The sequence below is a fragment of the Onychostruthus taczanowskii genome, unplaced genomic scaffold, assembly GCF_017590055.1.
Source record: "Onychostruthus taczanowskii isolate IOZ18803 unplaced genomic scaffold, ASM1759005v1 scaffold12, whole genome shotgun sequence".
Classification (NCBI taxonomy): Eukaryota; Metazoa; Chordata; class Aves; order Passeriformes; family Passeridae; genus Onychostruthus; species Onychostruthus taczanowskii.
Window position 1 is genome coordinate 5,636,408 of NW_024498351.1, and position 22,161 is coordinate 5,658,568.

At 38.1% G+C, this 22,161-nt stretch overlaps 1 protein-coding gene across 1 annotated transcript; it reads right to left on the reverse strand.

Moving 5' to 3' along the window:
* Positions 1 to 5,106: 5,106 nt before the first annotated feature.
* On the reverse strand, positions 5,107 to 22,102 carry MAP9 (microtubule associated protein 9). The gene is made up of 11 exons (XM_041395713.1): positions 21,984 to 22,102; positions 21,008 to 21,104; positions 19,564 to 19,746; positions 17,548 to 17,738; positions 16,624 to 16,682; positions 15,975 to 16,140; positions 14,784 to 14,873; positions 13,960 to 14,121; positions 13,367 to 13,512; positions 12,513 to 12,645; positions 5,107 to 6,614 (listed from the first exon to the last, which is right to left on the reverse strand). The coding sequence occupies exons 1-11, from the start codon at positions 22,017 to 22,019 to the stop codon at positions 6,492 to 6,494; spliced, it is 1,386 nt and encodes a 461-aa protein (XP_041251647.1). The 5' UTR covers positions 22,020 to 22,102; the 3' UTR covers positions 5,107 to 6,491.
* Between the last annotated feature and the right edge of the window lie 59 nt (positions 22,103 to 22,161).

The window sequence follows — 22,161 nt, forward strand, 5'->3', positions numbered from 1 at the left end:
TTTCTTTTCTGAGGCTTCTCAGCTAGGAGAAAAATCCTAGCAAAGGATTTTTCATAAAATATCATGGTGACAGGGGCTGAACTTTGTTCAATGCCTATATGTAGCTCTTCAATGTATTGCATTATAATTATCTAAAATATAAGTTCCCATTCTCCTCAACAACCAAAGAGTATGTGTGATGGATGGAGTAGAGGGGGGACACAGTTTAATGTGGCAGAAGCTGAAGCCTTTATGAGGACCTTTGCACAGCTAAAACTTTGTAGGAAAAGCAGAAACATCTTCAGGGAACACTACAGATCTGGGAGTTAAGGAAGTGTGTGTTCTGACCTCTGATTTGGTCATGACTCGGGGTTGAGAAGCCACATCTGTCTAACACAGGGGATCAAGTCTTACCTCTTCCCATGGGCCACTGAGAGCATCTCTTTAATGACTGCCCTGCCACACTAGCTGTGTGCTCTAATTTATTCCAGGAATGGCTGGACCTGAACACAAGAAAAATCTCTGGGAAGTTCAGATGCTTAGCACCTGAAAATCTTTGTTGTACAGAGCTAGAGTTCAGTATTCATGTAGCAAAATAGATCTGTCCTTCAGCTACTAAGATTTTAAGTGAGGCCAAAACAGCAACCCTTGCTTTTCCTCTTAAATATTCTTCTCTGTATTCCAGTGCAATCTAGGCCTCATAGAAAAACCACAAATATGTGTGTGCTTATTCTTAGCTGCCAATTTTGCTAAAGATGAGTAAGACTCACTTATTGCCCATTGAGTATTTTATTGTGGCAACAGCTTATTCATTTTTAAAAGGAATTATATATTTAAACTGATGAAAACAGAGCGTTGCCAGCTATGACTATAATACATTCTACTCATAGTAAATCCTGCTCTGGCGTGTGTGGGCAGAAGCTTGTTCAGGGCATCTTCCCAAACACTGTCAGGTCAGAACAGGGACATTCAGCCTCTAAGAAAGACTGAAATCTGTACAAAACCCCACTGGCCAGTCTTGTCCTTGCTCTGTTTTATCCATCAGCGGCGAGACAGTGCAAGAGTTTGGGATGTCATTGCAGCCCTGTGGCATGGCCCCACAAACCTGCTGGGTTTTTGCCACAAACCTGATGGCAAAGATGTGCAGAAAATGGCAGCTGGGAACCAGGCCCAGTGGTGTCCAGTGCAGAGGTTCTGAGACTGGACTGCAGGCTAGCACACTTCACTTCCTTCCTTCGTGGCAGTACTTTTGAGTGGTACAGTCTTGGTAGCTCAATTTTATTAAGCAACTTATGTTTTGAATCCATTCCCATTTCATAATTGTACTTCTACATGTACCTCTGACTGGGAGCAAGAATTTTATATAGACAAAAACTCTTCCCACACTTTCTTTTATGAGTGCTCTAAATGGTGCACAGGATTATTAAAAAAATACCTGTGTGAGAAACTGTGCAAGTGAATCAAAAAGAGGAGAGTGTAAAGGCTATTGAAGTTGCAAATCAGCAAGGTCTTTGTGAAACACTTAATGTGCACTTGCTGTTAATTAATCCTGGTTGTTTCCTCCTGTAATTGTCCTGATTTATGTGCACATAACCTCTCTTTCTAGTGATACTTCATGATCCAAACCCTTGAAAATTGGGGGTCATTATCAAGAGCCCTTGCTTTGGATAGGTTACAAATGCATTCTTTGCAAAGAATTTTCCTCCAGTGCAGTAATCCTACATTTTATTGATTCAGGAGGAATAGAAATTTTAAACAGAATGTCAGTTTTGTTGGGGTGAAATTTAACAGCTCGATGCACTACCATCTGTTTAAGGGAAAATAAGAATGTTAGGGTTTAATGCTATAATAATTCTTTAAATTGTACAGCAATACTGATGGCAGATTCGTCATTTGAGCAGATTGATCTCTCTTGGAAATGCTGTGTAACAGCAAGAATGGACAGAATTATTTGGTCTCTTAAGCAAGAATGAAAGGTAGCCAGAGAGAGGATGCTTAACCACATGGTCAACAGAAGAGTCAAGGGGAAAATCAGCACATTGGCTTTCCTGCTGAAGGCAAGATAGCAAGCAAGGATAGTAGCTGGTGGACTGTGAAACCAAACTGCCAGGAGCTGTTGCCATTGTACAACAGCTGTTGTGCAGCAAGGGATGCTGCTTTCCTCATTCTCCTTGTGCTTTTGACTAAATCTCTTTGCATGTTTTCTGGGATGGGGAGCCTTCTGTGGCAAGTCATCTTTACATTTTGCTTGTGTAGTATCCAGCATCATGTTCATAACCACTAATGTTTCTACAAATGATAAACTGAATAATGACAGTACTGTTTGCTTTTATTTTCTCACTGCTATTCATTTTGCTGATCTCTTGCAAAAAATCTTTTTGCTCCCATTTCAAGAAAGAACATAGTCCAACAGTTAGGCTCAGTACTAAATCACCTCTGCACATCCCCATTATACTTCAGTATTAGAAGGGCTAAGAAGCATAGAGGAATTCAGGGTAGCTAATAAAGTTTTTTCCCAAAGCATCATTTATTTGCAATGATTCTCCAGATGTTTCTTCAAGAAAGTGAAATAGATAGAGGACAGATAAAATATTTCCTCTTTGTCTAAATTTATTTTCCTGTTGTTTTTCCTTCATGGTTTGGTTAGAAATCAGCATATGGGAATGGGTGCTCAATGTATCACATCATGTTAAAAGGTGCAAAGGAAAATAAAAGTTAACCCAGTTAATATGATGCTCCACCTGGGCAGTACAACAGTTAAATGCTGATATTTACTGATGTTATCCTTCTATCACTTGCTGTCATCAAGGACCAGCCAAGCCAGTTTATAATTAATGAAAATGAATGTATTTTAATTTTGTATTCCTATTCATGAAAAATTATTCACATATAATGGGAGTTCTTGCTGCTTCCTTAAATGAAAAATTATATGAAAAAACTTTCAATTGTTCTAGTCTGAAGCTAACCAGAAATAAAAGCATCATAGAGAAAGAGAATTTATAAATTTAGGAAATAGTAGTAAAATGGAAACATACCTTGCAGTACTAAAGACTTTTCATAGAACTTTTCCTCTGAGTGTAGGTGCTAAAATAACATGCTATGTTGAAAACAGTTCAACTGCCTGAATGCAGTCTGCTAATAAGAGCAGCCTTCCCCAAGCCCCAGGCTGAAATTATTAGGCAAGAATTTTGCAATTACTTTATTACCCATTAGGGGAAAATCTAACTAATAAATGTTATTAAAATCTCATAAATTGTTCTTTAAAAGCCAACAGGTCAGCAAAAACCTGAAGGTGGAAGTGCTGATGCTCTAAGAGGTGATTGGTACTTGACCTTAGCTAATGGATGGTTACAGGAATGGACTAGTCTGGGTTATGAAAGCTGATGATCTCCTGACTGCCTTAAGCCTGAGAATGTGAAACTTTTAATCATGTAAGAAGCAGTAAAGGAAATAGAACCACAACCTTGGTTTGAGGAGGGAAGATGATGGCTTATTTAGGGATCTGTTTGGCAGGATCTCACAGGAGGCTGCCCTGGGAAGCAAAGGGACCCAGGAATGCTAGTTGAGCTTCACTGACATCCCCATCAAAGAAAGTCCACTCTGACACGTGTGTAGTCAGGCAAGTGGGGCAGGCAGCCAGTGTGCAGGAACAGGCTCTCCTGCTGGAGTTCAGAGGGTACGCAAACACAGAGATGACGGAGAGTACTTGCACCGTGGAGCAAAACAGAGACATTTACTCTACATGGACTAAAATATGGAAGCATTTACTAAAGCCAAAGCTCAGAAAGAGTTGAAGCTCATATGGGACTCAAAGGTGCTTCTGGAAGTACATGAGCAGAAAGAAGAATGGCATTCTGCTCCTCAAGGGCCAGGTGACTTAATGACACAGGACATGGAAAGAGCTGAGGTGCTTAATGTCCTTTTTAGCCTTTTTTTTTTTTTTTTAATGGATGAGGTCCAGCTAACTAAATCCATGCAATCAAGCAGGGTGTTTCCCAGGAAGTGGAAGAAGAGGGTGGTGGGAACCTTTAAGGTCAACAAAGACAAAGTCCTCCATCTGGGGTGAAGTTACCTCATTCCAACAGTACAGCCTGAGCCCCAGTGGTCAAAAAGCAGGAAAGTACCCAGGGGTGCCAGAGGAGAAGCAGCAGAGCATAAGCCAGCCATGGGCTCTCACAGCAGGGAATGCCAATGGCATTGTGGGCTGTATTAGTAAGAGTGTGCTCAGTAGGTTGGTGGAAGGGATTGTTCCCCTCTGTTTGGCATGTGTGACACTGCAGCTGGGAGCGAGACAGCATCTGGAGCATCATGCTCAGTTTCGGGCTCCCCAGTGCAAGAAAGATGCACACAAACTGGAGCAAGTCCAGCTTTTGATGTGCAGCCAAGGCTGCCATCGGTGTTCACAGCCCAGAAAAGGTTATCCCTGTTAGTCTGAGTCAAGTAACTCAGTTAAACACATAATTAACCAAGTGAAACACAGCAGTCCATGATATACAGACCAGGTAAAATGATCTCATATTTTGTGAATATAAAAGAAAAAAAGACACAATGGAAAACAGCATATAATTTTTCTTACCCAGAATGAGGGACTTGAAACATTTGAAAATTGAAAATCATTTATCATTAGCCTGTGCCCTTACCACACCAATGGAGCAACTTCATGCCTAAATCAAATACTTTAGAAAAAAAATTAGAGATACTAAAATCTTCTAGGTTATTGTTTAGAAACTATGTTCCTTAAATGAATGTTTGCATTGGTGTATCAGCAAGTGTCAGAGAGCTGGAGGAGACAGGTGGAATGCTGTAGAAGCTCGCCTTCACTGGGATACAGTTCCCTATTTACTTGTTATGTTAACAATGATAGCTTGGGCTTAGACACTGCCTAGTTAATTTCTGTGTACTAAAGCTTTAAATAAAGATTTGTATCCTAAAATCCAATGAAAACATTGAGGCTATTACTAAAATATACTTTATTAATACAAAATATTTTCCCTCCGTCATCAATAAACATATAGATAGGGTCTATACATATATTTGTATGTTCTTATACATTAATGTACATTTGTTTATATTTCTCAGCTCTAATTCTTTTATGACATTTGTGTTATGCTGTAACATGTGCAAATTTTTACAATATACCATTAAATGAAGCTCCCCAATTTTTATTATAAAAGTTAAACATGCCAACTGTTTTCCCTTGTCTACAGACTTCAGGATCTTTTCCTAATTGAGAAGTTGTGAATTTGTGAGCTTCTCTTCATTCCTCTGAAAGATGGCACCCACATCTTCTCACTTCTGTCTTCTGTCAAAACCTTCTATCCAGTTATAGAAAGGCTTAAAGACAGTGAGGATGCAGCTTTCAGTTCAGGAACAGAAACCTGACAAACTCTCTTCGATCTCTGCCACTAATCCTACCACACTTTTCATTTCCCCCCCTCAAGTCAGCATAGGGACCTTCCTTGCTTCCTCTGGCAGGACATTGCAAAAATAAAGATCCAGATGATCCCTGTCTCACAGGCTGCCTTGTCTCAGATACTTCAGGTCTGTTGTACAATAAACTGGTGCCTGCTACAAATTTCATCCTCCCATGATACTATAGCTGGAGTTTCTTAACAGACTAAACTCAAATTCAAGGCTCCAAGTGTTAAAAGCCCAGAGCACCAATGATGCACACGACCACCCCAATATGAAGGCCTGAAGTCATTTAGTATTTTCTCATAAAATCCAGGTGTGCCACTTTTGAATTGGCAATTCTTTTGCATTCTGCCAGGGCTGCAGTTCTTCATCTCTCCTGCTGCTGTCTGTAATTTTACTCTGTCTCTTACGTGGGCCACTGAAGCTGCTCTGGCTGGGCATCTTCTCAGCTTCTTGAAAATTTCTGCTGGCAGTAGATTCTCTTTTCTCCACTACCGCTGGAAAAAATGCCTGGCCTGCCATGAGGGAACAGCCAGTGCCAGACCTGGAGCTTTTGAAAACCCTGTACTCACCTATCTGCAATACATATTTTCTCTGTATCTTGTAAATTAATGTATGAAAATGACATTCTGCTTCCATACTCCTTAGCCTTTTGTCATCTACCTCCACAAGAGAGCCAACATCTCCTTACCATCATCCTTACCCCACAGCCTCTTCACATAATTTCTTCAAATATTAACTCCTTAAGAGTGTGGTCTAATAACTTAAAAACAACCATTCTGCCACTTATTGGATGAAAAAAAAAAATGTCAGAGTCCAGCTTTAAATATCCTAGATATAAATTTTCACCAAAAAGGTATGACATAACATGGAATTTAGCAAAACTAATTAAAATGTGGAATTAGAAAAAATATTACATTTTCTAAAGCAATGAAAATGAGTAACAGGTTTATTTAAACTGCAGATATCAAATAAACTAAAAAGAAATAATTTAACACCTATAATGGCTTCAGCGGAAATCAGCTGATAACAGAAGAGCTACTAGCTATTGAGAGAACTTTGTAAACTATCTGTTCTTCAGGAAGGCAATAAACTGCTTAGTAATTACTAGAATATGTGACTTTGCCAGGTGGTCTCCAGGGAGGACTCATTTCATTCCCATGGACAGCCTGCATCTTCTTCTGGTACTTCTCAAGCTGTTCTCTCCTCATTTTGTTTTCCTGAGAATAAAAAGATGTGTGAAAAAAAGCCCAAACCAAAACCACCGCCCTGCCGCTCAACAGCAATTCTACTAACAGAAAAGTTACATTATTACTATCCTATTCTTGTGTAAAATGAAAAGAAAACATGCAATAGAAATTTGCCTTTTGGAGCTTGGCACATCCCTTTTAGAGGTTCAGTCACAGACACTGCAAAATGCAACACAAAAGGCTGCACATTGGGTGTCACTTACAATTAGGATGACTGTCTCAAGGATGGGCTGGGTTTGTGCACTGTCTAAACAAAAAGCCCAACAGAAGGCCTACTGGATTAGGCCTTACTGGCCTATTGGTCTTGTATGTAATTAGTCTCATATTAATTGCTTCTTGTCTTTAAGAGGATACCTAAATCACAATGCAAAATATGTTTTTCTCATATAATGAGAACATTGATGCATCATTGTAACTTTCTGCACTTATTAAATCACACTTGCCATGTACTAGAACAAATTGGTAATTAAACAATTTAATTTTAAACAAAGATCTATCTAACTTATGTTATAAGCAATGCAAGGTTCTAATTCTATTTTCTATTGTTTCAAACAGCAATAGTGCAATTAGGATGATGAGGGTTGCAAGATACTTGCAACACTCTTTTTGTGTCTCATTAACTAATGACTTTCAAGAGACCTGCCATTCAAAAATTAAGTTGCAATTATTTATAATTATTTTTGAATTTCTAATCAGTTCTATTCTATGTAAGCATTCTCCTTTGCAAAGATGACTGCCATTTCACCCTCAAGAGGACCAGCATTTAAAGGTGCACCTGCATTAGCAGTTTAGTGCACTGGCGAGCTCTCTGTGGGCGCAAGTTTTCCTTGCAGGCTTGTGGTGCATATGGGTGCACATTTCTTACTGAGTTAAAAGTAGTTTTTTTCTTGGTGGAACCAAGGTTGGCCATACAGACCACAGCACAATTTACAGTGTCCCCTGTGATGGGTGGATAAGAGGTCCTTGAGCAGCTGCCTTTCTCACACATGAACAGTACATTCATTCCTAAGACCAACAACAGGCAAACACAACTCTGGTAGTAAGGATGCAATGTGGATATGCCCACTTAAAACCATCATCAGCTGTGCCACATCCAGCCCTGGTTCCTTCATCATTTGCAGCCCATCAGCCAGCACTGTGAAGCATCCATAGTTTAGTATTTTTACATGTATGATCTGCACTGCGGTGGAAGTACGGGTCCTTGAGAACAGCTGCAAGATAACTGGTACTGTCATATAACCCATGATCCTATTCCTCTGATGGACACCATATATCCACAAACTCCCAAGATGCTGGCAGTGTTTGCCTGTTACTCATACGTGAGCAGGGCAATAGTGAGGTAACTGTGGCTGAAGTAGACTGAAAAAGGGGTGTGGAAGCATTACTTTAAGAAAGAGAGCTTGAGTGAAGTTTTCTCCTGTTTTACACATATACGTGTCCAAAAATTGTAGAAAGCAAAGCAACACACTGAAATATCAACCCTATCAATATGATTTTAATCTGTGCCCTTCAGCTCTTTGTCAACATAAACCTGAAGATCCAATTCAGTTAGAAACATCTGGTCTGGCTAAACAAACTCACAATAATTTCATGTCATTACTAATAAGGCTGATTAAAAGCAAGGCAAGGTTTGCATGGAAAAGGAATGCCCTTTCCTAAAATAAGCAATACAAAAGTTCATCACAGTCTAACAAAAAATATTATCTCTCTGTAAAAACTGTATCGTTCTGATCAAATGGAGTAATTGAAACAAACTAGCCCTGCAGCACTGTGACATACTGACTCTTCTCATCCCTCAATTTTGTCTTCTTTCTCCTTCCACAGAGATTTCATCAGATGAACACAACTAGTGGCTTTGGGTCTACAACAAATTCAAGATATTCTAGAACTCTTCAATGGAACTGTTTAAGAGAAAAGTAGCCTGCATTGTAAGTGATATTTTTCAAAAAAAGATATGTGAAGCAGTACAGATGAGCTTGGGAAGAATACACTCTAATGGAATACATATATGATACATGCTCCTGTATCTATAATCATAGAATTATATTGTACAAAGATATGTATACCATCAGGACAGGTAAGTGAAAACTCATTAAAAGTAACGCTTATTGCAGCACTATTGCATGCTACAAAGAAATGTGCATACTTTATGTTTATCAAGCACTCTCTACTGAATAGATGTTACACCACAGACACAAGTATGAAAAACCACAACCAAAAATAAAGCATACACCCACACAAAAAAGGAACAAAAGTTGCTCTGGATTTTTTAACTGTGCTTCAGTTTTGAATGTTTGAGTTTGACATCCAATTTGCATTAATGAATCCTAGGCAAGGAAAGAGTCTTAAGTTAATTTAACTGTTTTTAAAAGATTAAATTCAAAGTGAAGATCTACTGGCATCCTCCCTGTCCTCAACACACACAAAGTTTTTATGTTCTTCTTGTAACTACAGTGCAAATTCCCACAAGACATAACTGATATAAATATTCTACAGAATAATAATCAAGATGGCATTTGCACTAATTGAGTAGAGTAACAGAAACAGTGAAAGGTTAAATCAATAACTGTACCTTGTCTTACACAGATCAAGTCAACTGTATGGCTTGATTTATGTGGAAGTTTCCTACTCAATAGCCTAGCAAGATGACTATATTTTTCATTTATGAAATTCTGGGAAGAGCACATTCTTTAGCAGTACGACTGCCACACAGAAATTGAATTTTAGTTATTACAGAAGACTGACAACATTTAAGAGGAGTAACAATAGCAGTCTTATTTCTAACCTACTGCAATGACAGGCCATGAAAATTGCAATTTAGAAAGAATTTTCAGAGAGATCTCATGAAATTAATGAATACATAAAACTGACAACCCACTTCAGCTATTTCTAACCCCGAAAAGTAACAAATCCATGGGACTTATCCAGTATATCCTTTCATGATGTTTTTAAACAGCTTTAGAATGCCAAAAATAGATATTGCACATGCTCAAATTCAAGGTAAAATGTCAAACTTCTTCTAAGGCTTTCAACATTACTATGCTGGTCTTCGAGAACTATTTGAGAGCAGCCTTACTTCTCAGAAGCTCATGGTAGGTTGATGTTTATCACAGAAAATGGACAACAATAACTTATCTAGAGATGACACTCACTTCTATCCACAGTAAACAGTTATCAAGATTAGTATCACAGAAATAATGGAAACTAAACTGATCTGTCATTATAAACTTTCTATGTGATTCTTGTCCTCATTCCACTCCTCACAACAGGTACATGCCAATGACAAGTGTCAGACACTGGTATTATGCAGTAAGTAAAAAATCATCACTTATCAAGATAGATTGGCTTGAAGAGTTCTTGGTGAGCAGCAAGAAGCAAATGATAGGAAGAAACAAAATAATCAGAAGCTTGAATTTCCAGGCAATACTAAAGCATCTCACCTCAAGGTTATCCTTTTCATGCCAGTATTTTACAAGTGTTAATAGCCTTTTCCAGGGCATTTATTTCCAGGCTTAAAAAGTAATCTTCTCTATGCTCTTATGCTATCAAACATTCACACAATGACCTCTAAAAGCAGAAGTAACAGAATTGCCATTAACATAAAAGCAGAATGTTTCTTCTATTTTAGAAGAACTACAATGAGGTTTTTATGTCTGCTTTATCTATGCATTATGGTCAACACCTGCTTCAGGAAAGCTGAGGATGAATGTACGCATTTCTTTCTGGTGAATGTTAATGAAAACATGTTAGAGTACTTCCCACTCTATCACTACTATTTTATTTCCCTTAAAAAATATTTTTTGTTGAAAGAATACTTTTAAAAGCCTTCCAAATTCTGCCCTCAGATCTGATGCCTATCTACCTGCAGGCAGATGTCACCTCAGTTTCCTTGGTAATACAATGACAACCTTACAGTGTTTCTCTCCTGCAGTTCACTAATGGTCTGTATCTTTTCTGTAACTGTACAAAGTGAGGCAATATTCTGGCCAAAAATGATAACAGAGCCATTTCCCAATATACTTTCTCAAATAAAGGTGTGTAAGTTGCAAAAAGATAGCAGAAATTCTGAAAGCAAAAATGTGAAGACTGGACACGAGACACATCAATCAACACTTGCACACAGACACTGGAAATGGGGTCATTTTAGAGATACCTCTGCCAACCAGTTCAGTACTTATCCTATCCTATACTTGCTTATTTCCCATGTAGGCACATGTATATCTAGTTAGATCTGGTCATTCCACCAACTACTAAAATTTTCATTAATAATCCCACTGAAGTGATAACCTCAGGAATTCACACACAATTTGAATGGGAGAGTCTGTGCTAGGCAGCATCTTTCACTCCCAAGAACCGGGGTAATTTTTTTACCTTCATACAGAGTCCAGGACGGCAAGAAAGTCAAATGTACAATGAGAAGTAACATTCTTTCTTTGGTACAACTAAGCTGATTAGGATAGTCTCAGTGAGCAGAGCATTAGTTACTGCTCAAAGCACAGTACTCCCTACCTTGGCAATCAGGAATATTAACCAAGCAAGAAATAACCTAAGATCAGACATTAATCATTTGCTAAACTGAGCTGAAAATCTCTTGACAATGGGGACCAGAAAAAAACCTTCTTATCAGTGATTACAGAAATGAGAGGTATTTCAACAGGGGACTAGGTCAAACATCTTAAAAGATCTAAACTTAAGACTAAAAATGTTTGGAAGCAGAGAGAAGAGAAAACATGCAGGCTCTCGCTGTTTTGTGCAATTGTGTATTTCTGAGTTAGCCAAGTAAAGGATGATTATTCTCTCTAAATCCTCTCCAAACCTATCTCACACCTGTACAGCTAGCTGACTCAGTTTTCTTCTATATGCCTCTCCCTCCTAACAACAACAACAGAAAGGAAGAAAAGAAAAGAAAAGAAAAGAAAAGAAAAGAAAAGAAAAGAAAAGAAAAGAAAAGAAAAGAAAAGAAAAGAAAAGAAAAGAAAAGAAAAGATTTAAGCTATTGACACTAAAGAATTCCTCTAAGGACCATAATCCAGCTGGATTGCAAGATCCCATTCTTAAAAATGGCAACAGAGACCATATGTTCAAGGCATGCCAGAAATTACATGGAAGAGAGACAACAGAAGAAACACTTTCTAACTAAAAAAACCTTGACAGTCATTATGAAGAAAGACTGTGTCACAGGGTCGGGAATGAAAACAGATTCTTCTTTAACTGGCAAGTCACATACCTTTAAGAAAACAACATGCTAAGAATATTAGTGATCTCTCTTCTAGTTTGTCTTTCTGCAGCAAGGAAAAATAACCTGCCTTATTGTTGGGACTAGAGCACTGGATTAATTTCCTGCTTTACAACAGGGACACTGCTGTGAGAAAAACATAATTGGGAGCATCAGAGTTCCACCCTTTCATGCAAATGGAAATCATCCAGAACCTCATTACAAGTGCTTTTATCAACTGTGATCTCTCCAAGTCTCCATTTTCAACGCTTCCTTGAACGTACATGCACTGACTGTTGCAGCTGGCAATGCTGTTTGACTTTGCAGCAGTTTTGTGCTCTGGCTAATTGGCCCTTCAGAGATTGTTGCTCCTGATATGGAATAGCAAAAAATTAAGCCTGATGAAAACTGAAAACTCTATGACATGTAAGTAGGGAGAATATATTTTCCATGTATGCCCAATATCAAGTGCACTGTACTTTAGCAACATTTTGCTCACACTGAAGGGAGACAAGTGATGTAATGTTGCCACCGTCTGGTCTCATAACAGCACAACACCCCACGAGTATTACAATACTCAAGTGCTCACACTACATCAAATGTTTTGGCTTTGACAAAAGGAAAAAAAAACCCCACAAACCCAACACACATACCAGCCATCTTTCATACTCCTCCATAGCCTTTTCACTTTTTTCTTCCTTCTTTGCCTGTTGCATTTCTCGCTTTCTTTTCTCTATGAACTTTTCTACTTTCTTCTTTTTTATATATTCTTCCTTCTTTTCATTCCTGCATAGTGAGAGGGCAGAGCAAGAGGTCATTGTGTACAGAGCAAAAGCTGCATCTGTGACCAATTAAGTAAATTGAGACAAAATATGTATTTAACACTTTAAATAAAAGATTGAGAATATGTATTTAAAATCCTCCATGTCCATTTTTATATGTCACCAAGGTATAAATCAATTTACTACTCTATCTATTATGGCATCACCTTTTCTGTACTTTTTTCTCCCTTATTTAATATAACAAAAACGAAAACATTCTGAACTTCTGTACGTAAATGTGATTTGTGCATTGTCTGTGAAAATTCTTGGCTTGTAAAAACTAATATAGAGTATCTCCAGCAGATACATCTCATTTCCTTCTTTCTGCATCTGCATTCCTACATTGTATTCCATGAAACTTTAAAGACATACCTTCCTTCCTATGGCTTAGTAATGAAGCATAAGAATAACCATACTACTACTCAATGAATTTTATCATTGCATTATCTCTGCCTGGGCTTAGTCAATATCCTCTTGGAGAGGAAAGCAACTAAATTAATAAACTGAAGGGAGCTGCACAGCTGGTTTGCACTGCTAGACTTTGTCTCCATTGGGAATGAAGAGTCTGATCCCAAGCATTCCATTTTCTTCCAATTACAAGCACATCAAGTTTTCACAGAAGACCTATTACATTTTTAAGCAAGGATTTTGGAAGCTATGATATAGCAAACACAGTGGAGAAGTACCATTTTTCAACTGCTGATACACTGACTCTCCTCTTCTCTGCAACTAGATCCTCTTCTATCTTCTTCCTCATTCTTTCAGTCTGTTTTTCCTTCCTGCTTTGCTCTCTTAAATATTCCACTTTTCTTTCTTTCCATTTTTTGAATGCCTAAAGACAACCACAGATCCATGAAAAATCTTACTTCTCACCTTTCTGTCAATACTCCACTAGTCTAATCTGCATTATTATTTTTTGTAATTTCTACACATTCTAATTTCAGAGTATTTGCTTGTGGAATTGCTCAGAAGTGGGTATCACTATACCTAAAAATAATCTTATTTTTCCAGTAGGTAATAGTTAATTGCTAATGTATTTGTATTAAGTTTATTTTATGCTCAGTTAATAGACTCCAAATATAGAATCCTGTTTGTCTGCAAGTATATAAACCACATATTTCTTACAGAACAAAACCTAATACAAGATTTCTTCAAAAACTAAGCATGTCTAGATTAAAAATTCTAGTTCATTTCCATCTCCTTCTGGATTAATCAAAAATATTTTTACTATCTCTTGAACCACATTCAAATACACACTTAGGTACATATTTCACATCACCGCTTGTGCTGCTTCTGTTTTTTCCTTATTCTGTTCTGCTGGTTTCTTTTCCTCAAGTTCCTCAAGCTTTTTTTTTTCGTTTAACTTCCTTGCTTCTTTCTCTTTCTTTTTTTTCCAGGCTTCGTAACATGCAATTGATTCTTCCCTTTTAAGTGCTTCTTTCTAGATTGGAAACAAAAGTCTACATTTAAATCCATTTCAGTATAAAATTCTAAGTGAAATAATAAGCTTTACACTTATTGCTAAATGGAGCAATAAAGAAACAGATATTGATTTGCTGACAACATTGCAAGTATTACAATTAAATTTTAAGCATATACAGAGCTATTTTCTATGCCCATTTTTAATTTACTTGAATGAGACTAACTGCTCCCACAAAATATGTGTAGAAGGATATGAAATGCAAGTGCTTAGAAGTGAAACATATTAAATAGTTAAAAGCCAAATCAAAGATTGTGCATGATACTATTCAAGCCAGAGCCCTGTCTAGGTAAGAGTCTCTTGAGGCAAGGAGTGAATGCATGCTCTCATGCACAAAACAAAACTTAGCACCTTAAGAGCTGAGCATCCCAAGGTCTTTGTAAATTAACTCGAAAATTAACCTAGGAAGTACATTTGTAGCACACCTTATGTAAATGTGTAGGGAAAGATTGGACGGACACTGCCCTAACAAGAAGGACTTGCCATTCATTGATTCACATCACCTGGTGCTATTTGGAGAAAACCAGATACCTTACAGCAGCAGAGGAATGCACTTAGGCAGCAAGAACACTTCAAAGAGTCATAGCTGGTCAACTTCTTTTAAAACAACAATGTAAACAAACCTTTTCAGTATTGCTTCTTAGAATTTCAGCTTTTTCCTTTTCACTTCTCTTTAATTCCATTAGAAGGAGCTTTTTCCTTTCCAACCAGTTCTGTAAGAATCATTAAAATATTTTTAAAGTCCTTTTAAGGTATAAGTAAAGAACAGCACCAATATAATGACCACCAAAATTACTCTCAGTTTTTCCACGTGCTAGTTAAATAAGCATCCCATGTGGAAAATTATGATGTCATCACATGAACATTTTGACCAAAAAAATTTAAGGTTCTAAAATCACAGCTACAAAATCTTAAAAAGCTCAAAGATCTTTTAAAAAGCATCTTCCTAGAAACACCAACAAAAATGTCAGCATTAATCAAAATTAAATAGAGGAATGTAATAAAGGTTCTCATTACCTGGTATATAGGAATACTGTTTACATTTGTTGTCTCTCTTGAAAATACATACAATTAAAGAGAATAAAATCCTGCTGGGAAAAGTGAGACTTCAGGCAGCCGTAAAAGGTTATAAGCCATCTGCAGAATCAGGCTTAAATTTTTAAGAATTAACTGTGTATATGGTATACAGCTCAAAAACAACAGTGTCCTAAATGAAGACTATTCTAGCTTCAAAAACTGTGGAGACAATATAAATATGGATTTGAGGGTCTAAAATTTGTTTTAGGACCATAACAAGTATTAAAAACACATACCAATATAAACGGTGCCTGTTAATGAGAGTTGTTCTCAAACAGATTAGCAGAAATTTGTTTAAACCCAGAAAATAATTGTGAAATTCTACAAGGAATTTATATATATTATTCTTCTGGAAAAAGTTTAGGATTTGTTATAACTTTTCCTGAACGCCATTTGAATAGAACATATCAGGGAAAAAAACCAAACAACTGTAAGTAGACACTTACTTATGTTAAGGATGAAGTAGAAATAATGGAAAATATGTGCCTGAAAATAGTCTGAAACAATAAATTATTTATAAACCACATAAAAAAAGTATGTCCCTTTCATTGAGCTTTTTGTTCATAATATGAGGAAAAGGCATAGCCAACAGAATAAAAAGATTTCTATACTTGTAAGGCAATAAAAGAAATATAGCAAAAAATATTGATTTCAAGAAAATCTGAGGTCTTGACCCCTGTATCAGGACCTTTATATGCAAAATTTTGTTTGTTTGTTCATTCATTTTTAAAATCTACCTGATAAACAGCTGCCCTTAAATCATCTACTTTGTTGAATTCTGGACTTTTCTTCTGCACGCATTTATCCTCCAACACCTTCAAAGATCCCAGATACTGAGATGAAACAGGTGAAGTTGATGGAACAGCTTTCCCCTTTCTCTTTAAATGCACAAAAGTTGTAGACCTAGGAAAATACCAGGACACAAATAAATTAATGACCTTTCCTTTTACTGCAGCTCATACAGTAGTATGAGCTGGGTATGAGTAGTGTTCCTCTTATTTCAGTGCATACTCAAAGTTACTGTGATTTTTTTTTTTTTAATATGCACTTGACTGGGGACTGGGGAAAGGAAAAGGAGAAAGAACTTACCTCTTGTAAATTTACAAATTACTTACACTTTCATCTAAGAAACAGCTTAGAGCCTGTAAAGACCCCAGTAACACACTCATCACACACACTGGCAAAAGATCTGGGAGTCTGATCTGACCTAACCGGAGCAAGGGTCGTAACAACATGCTACATGCACTAAACTGTTTTCCACAGATGGTCAGAGGTTGTCAGCAGCAAAGACAATGCTGACAGAAAATAAGAGGGGGGAGCAGCATTTTCGGGGCACTCACAGGCATCTTAAATGGCTCAGAACAATGCTTGTCACTCCTCTCTTACCTGTCAGATAATGAAGCCTGTGGGTTTTGGAGAACTCTCTCCTTTGTTTCACTTAGTTTCTAAGAAACACAGGGGAAAAGTAAAGTTATAGAGTCTCTTAAGCAACAGATCAGGATGAAATGGGTTTTTACAAGATAACAAGGACACTGAGAACTGGATTCAGCCCTTATGAGTCCCTTCTAAGTCAAGATATTCCATGGCCACATGAAGTTACAAAAACAGGCAAGAAAGAGACCCTAATAAAGAGAGGGTATAGTACAGGATAAGAAAGTAAGGAGAGAAAAAAACAAACAAACAAACAAAAAAAACAGACAAAGAAAGCCCCCAAACCAACCAACCAACCAACCAACCTTTCAGAATGCCTGTATCATTTTGGAATGGCAGCTAGGAATGTTCATTTTTATTACGCAAAAATACAGTAAATAGTTTAGAAATAATAAAAAGTAAAAAGAACATGGATGGTTTATTCTATAAACACTCTTTTAAATCTTTTGAATACTTAGCTTTAATAATTACATGTAGCTGAAGTCTTTTTAGGATAAAGAATAGAGTGCTTTACATCCTATCCATTATTCAGGTCACACATGGACCCCATCCTCTGCCAACACACACTGCTCACTGCTATTCAGCTATCCTCACAACAGATATTTGACATTATCACTTTGAGAAAGGTACTTTCTTACGGCTGAAAAACACATTTCAATACCTTTATCTGACTTCAATAATTTGTGGAAAAGGTATTCCTTACATCTTTCATAAAGCTATACAGAATTTATAAGAGCCTCAGCTCTAAGCCAGATATAAGTTGTCAGCTATACACACAGTGTTCTACACACTTAAGATTCCAACAGAAACTTTACAAAACTCTCCATTGTGTTTCTAGGACATTGTTCCAAACAACGGTATACTGTGTACGAGCAATACCTTGACAGAGTTCTTGGATGTGTTTTTTGCCTCCCCATGCTCAGACTGATCATTCACTGACACCTCCTGCATTGTATCAGCTATTTTTTGCTCTTCTGTTATTTTCATCATTCCATCTGAACTGTCAACAGAAGGGGATTTCCTACCATTGTCCTTCAGTTTCAAGTCACTGACAGTCTTCTGATCTTGATCTAAAGGGAGAAAAAAGATTGAGAGGACAGATTAACAAGAACTTCATTGTTTTTGAGTATTGTTTTTTCTGTACAAAATGTAGTTCTAGAAAAACCACCCATCTATGAAAGTTGTTACTAAATTTTATATAGTATAACGTACTTTCTGTATGCCTCTTTCTAAGAACTATATACAAATAAGAGCAATATTCACTTCTATTTTCATGTAAGACTGGAGTAGCAGCTGAAGCTTGAACTAATGTTAGAGAAGGTAAGAGCAAGACAAAGGGAAAACTTTCCATCTGCCTTACATGGCTCTAGTGCAGAAACGAAAAGCAAGAGTCATTGCAGTCACAGCAAGAGCTCTTCTGACATCTGGCAGATTTCTAATGAAGTATGCCAGTTAACCCTCTGGGTAACAAATACTGCTTTCATTGTGGAGGGCTCTTCAGGGGGGTGGGACACATGAGGGAATAAATGAAAAATTCCACAGTGAGGATTTAAAGAGATCACCTCAATCTCAATGTATGCCTAAACAGTGAATACGTTTATGAAACACATTACTAATAAGACTTAAGAACCATTTTCATCAGATTTCAACTGCCAGTAATGCAGAGATCTAAATTTGTAAAACAACTCAGACAGAAACCAAAAAATGCCTGAGTAAAACCAAATCACAAATAATTTACAAATTTCTCAAGGGATTCTTTAGAAAAATAGATTTTTTGGATGACAAATTAACTCCAAATTATTTGAAAAGAGGAACACCAATGCCCATAATCAAAGAAATTTACCCTAAATTTACAGTGATAAAGGTATGTTCAAGGTGACAAGAATTCTGAGTTTACTGAATTTTAACCAATATTGCAGTGTGTCACTGCACTACTTTGATTCACATGAAGAAATTGAGTATTTCAGCTTCTTTTCTGCCAGTCTAAAACTACACAGGCACACCAGCCAGGAAGGTGTCTGCACATTCAAATACCTTTGGTGGCACTTTGGTGCCACCATGTGGAAAGGAAAAATGAAGCTGATACCTTTAACCATGCTCTACCAATTTCAAAGATGCAATCACCCAGCACAGGTAATGACCAGCCATAAACTTATCTCAACATCAAACAGGACAACTCCTCTCATATTAAGAATTCCATAAAAAATAGTAAGTCTTTTGACACATATAGCTGATTAGCAGAATTTCAAATTCTGCATTGCATATTAAAAATGAATTAGCTATTCTTACACTGAAGCATTCAAGTTTGGGGGGGTTATGTGTTTGACTATACATCCAAACTGTGTCAGTGCATACTATGTGAATACAGCTTTCTGTGCCATGCACACACTGAGGAGGCATCTTGGCAACCCCCATGGCCTTCCATGCACATACACTAATGGAGGGCTGGACTTCAGGGACCTAAACAGCTGTTTTTCATCTTCTGAAAGGAAAAGGCAAACAGGAACCTCCTGCTTTTGGCCCACACTGATTCAGTTTACGCCCTGGCATACAGAGTTTGTGTATCTTTAGAAGCTTTGGCTGTGAGCTAAAGCACATGATTATTAACACAGAAATAACCCAAATTAAAACACTTCAAAATACTGTAAAATGGCTAAGCAGCAACAACATTAAAATACTTTCTTTTCACCTTCACATTTCCTTTTTTATGCATCTGAGACATTGCTTTTCGTTGGTTTTCCTTTTGATTTTTTTAATGTAGTTTGTTAATAGGCAAGTAATTACTTTCACTATTATTCTGCAGTATTTCTTCATTATTTTTTCTGTCATTATCCTCATTTTGACCTTCCAAACATCCTTCTTCGCCATCTTTTCTGTGATTCTCTATGTGCTCACCTTCTAAAACCATTATTTGCTGAAGCTTCTTTTCATGAAAGGATAAACTCAAGTCATCAGCATCTTCTTTTTCCAAATCTACTGCCTTTTGTAAAGCATCATCATTCAAGAGAGGACTCCCAGCAACAGATCTCCCAGTGCTTGTAGAACCTGAATTACTTTCAGCAACTTCTTTCCCAATACCTGCAAAGAGCACATTACCAACTTTTATTTGCTTATTTGATACAAGTGGGAAAAAATGCAACACAGAACCTGTATCTTCTATAACTTAACAATATTTTTTCATGTACCACCTTCCCGATTTAAGTTTCTGAGCATTTCTCTTTCTGTGCCTCTGATCTCTCCAAAGCCGCCAAACTACAGCCTTATTCTACTTCCTTTCCTGTCATCTATTTTCATGGACCCAATCCAAAGAAAAATATTCACTCATTAATCATTTTCTGCCATGCAATTTAAAGTCCTTCTGAAAAAAAGTCTCAAAGCTATAGAAAGTGGAAGCAAGTCATCAACAACAAAGCTGAGCATGTTTGGTATTAGAACACATCTTCCCTTCCTTTCTCTTCACTTCTGCCCCATTTAAAGTCTTCCAGAAGATACTCAAAGGAAGTATCTTCTACAATGCCAAGGTTCACCAAAACGTTTACCAAAAATATTTATTCCTCTAGCCTGTTATTGCTAATTGACCTAATTTTGGAGCTCAAATGCTTGAGCAAGGTGACAAAACAATGTCATGGTAGTAGCGTAATGCATTTATTGCTAGAGAGCTTTTTCTCCTAATGCTTGTCTACAAAGGGAAATCAAAGCATCCTACAAGCTGTTAAAAGATGTTTCAGATGAGAATGAAAAACAGGCCACAGAGAAAGTCCTTTTAAAAATACATTATTGCATTCAATATTCCTACTTCCCTTAACATTTAGTGCCATACCAGCAGGAAGAGTCATTTGGCCTATCTTGTTAGACTAAGCATAAACATTAGCAAACATCAATTACATCCTGCTCCAAGAAGGCAGTCAGATCAAACTTATTTCTGGTTTATGTAGTCTGCCAGGGAAGTCTGTCCTGCAGCCCTTATTCACCAACTGTTCAGACTGGGAAACCAGTAAGAAAAAAACCCTGCCTTTCTCTCTACCCATGCCCACTTTCATTTACAGTACTGTGCACTACTGTCTCATCCAGGTGCCAAGTAAACAAGACGGCTAGGGAGGAGAACTGGGGACCACAATGGTAGGGACCAGTATAGACTCTGTGGTATAGCATGCTGGCACCTCCACTGATTTCATTGGGAATTCTGCTGCTAACTTGGCAGAGGAGGACAATGCTTTAGAAGTTGCTAAAAAATGAAATCTTGGAACACTAAATCATACTGACACATAAAGATTGTCTAGGATCTAGTAATGAGTTACGAAAGGAAGAACACAAGGAAAAATATTTAATTTTGTTTTACCGTTTAACATGCCATCTTCATCACTTTCAAAGTCATCTGGATATTCATCTTTTTCCTTGCTTGTTGCATAATCAGAAATTGCTTCCTGTAGCTCATCCTGAAATGGCATCACAAATAATTTTTACACAAAAGGGACGATTCACTTGTTCAAGTTCAGCACTAATTCTCCCCTCCCACATATACGTAAGTAAAACTGAACAACAGAGATAAGCCCATTTAATTGACAATTATACTGAAGCATAGTGTATCCATTCTATCTCAATTCCCCTAACATATCTGCATCAAATACAAAGTCTCCAAACCTCCATGTATTTATTTATATTTCTTCTTCATAAGAAACATATCTTGCAAATCCCTTTTCCATTTTTGGGCACTTAGGAAGCATCATCATGTGACACTCCGCCTCTTTTGTATGTTTTGATCGGGAAGAGCACAAGAGGAGGGTCTATGACAGCAGGTGCCACACGACAGGACCTGAAGCAGGTGGCAGGTCCAAACCAATAGAAGAACTTCACATATTTTGAACTCTGCTGCAGGTCATCACGGACACAATACATTTACATGATTCTGAGGGGCTCTGGCCTTAATTACAGACTGTAAACACATCAGATGTGTTTGTAAACACAGAAATGCACCAGTATCTCCGGACTGCGGACCCTGACCCACAAAATACGAGGAGCAGTGGCTCGTCAGGCGCCTCCCGAGGCTCCTGCTGGTGGCGGGGCTGCTCCTCCAGCCCGGCTGTCAGGGCCGGGGCAGCCGGGCTGCTCCCAGCCTCGCACGGGGCACAGCTCCATCGGTGTCCTCACCGCGGGCAGCCTGCTTGCCCGCTTCCATTTCCTGAGCAACGCCGATTTTTGTGCATGTGCTGCCTGTAACTGCGAATTAACGTATTCCCAATGCTCACAGGCCCCGTTCCCCAGCGTCGCCTTTCCCCTGCCCCTGCTCCTGCCCTGCCCCGGCCGCCGCCGCTCACCTGCAGCCCGCAGTCGGCAGTGCCTCCGCCCGCCATGGCGGAGGTGTCTCGCTGCCGCCTCGCAGCGACCGCGGCCACCGCCGAGTCCTCCGAGAGCCCTGGCAAAGAGCCTCGGGAAAAATCCCCGGCGGAGAGCCCTGGGAAGGAGCTCCGGGCAAGAGCCGCGGGCCGAACCCGG

Bases quoted from the DNA above. Each gene is read 5' to 3' on its own strand.
- MAP9 (XM_041395713.1), bottom strand. From the start codon at position 22,019: ATGGCGGGCGGAGGCACTGCCGACTGCGGGCTGCAG. The intron at 14,122-14,783 runs GTTTGTTTACAT...TTTCCAATCTAG, and splicing joins TAAGAAGCAATACTGAAAAG to AAAGAAGCACTTAAAAGGGA. The intron at 12,646-13,366 runs GTACTTCTCCAC...CTCACTATGCAG, and splicing joins GTATCAGCAGTTGAAAAATG to GAATGAAAAGAAGGAAGAAT.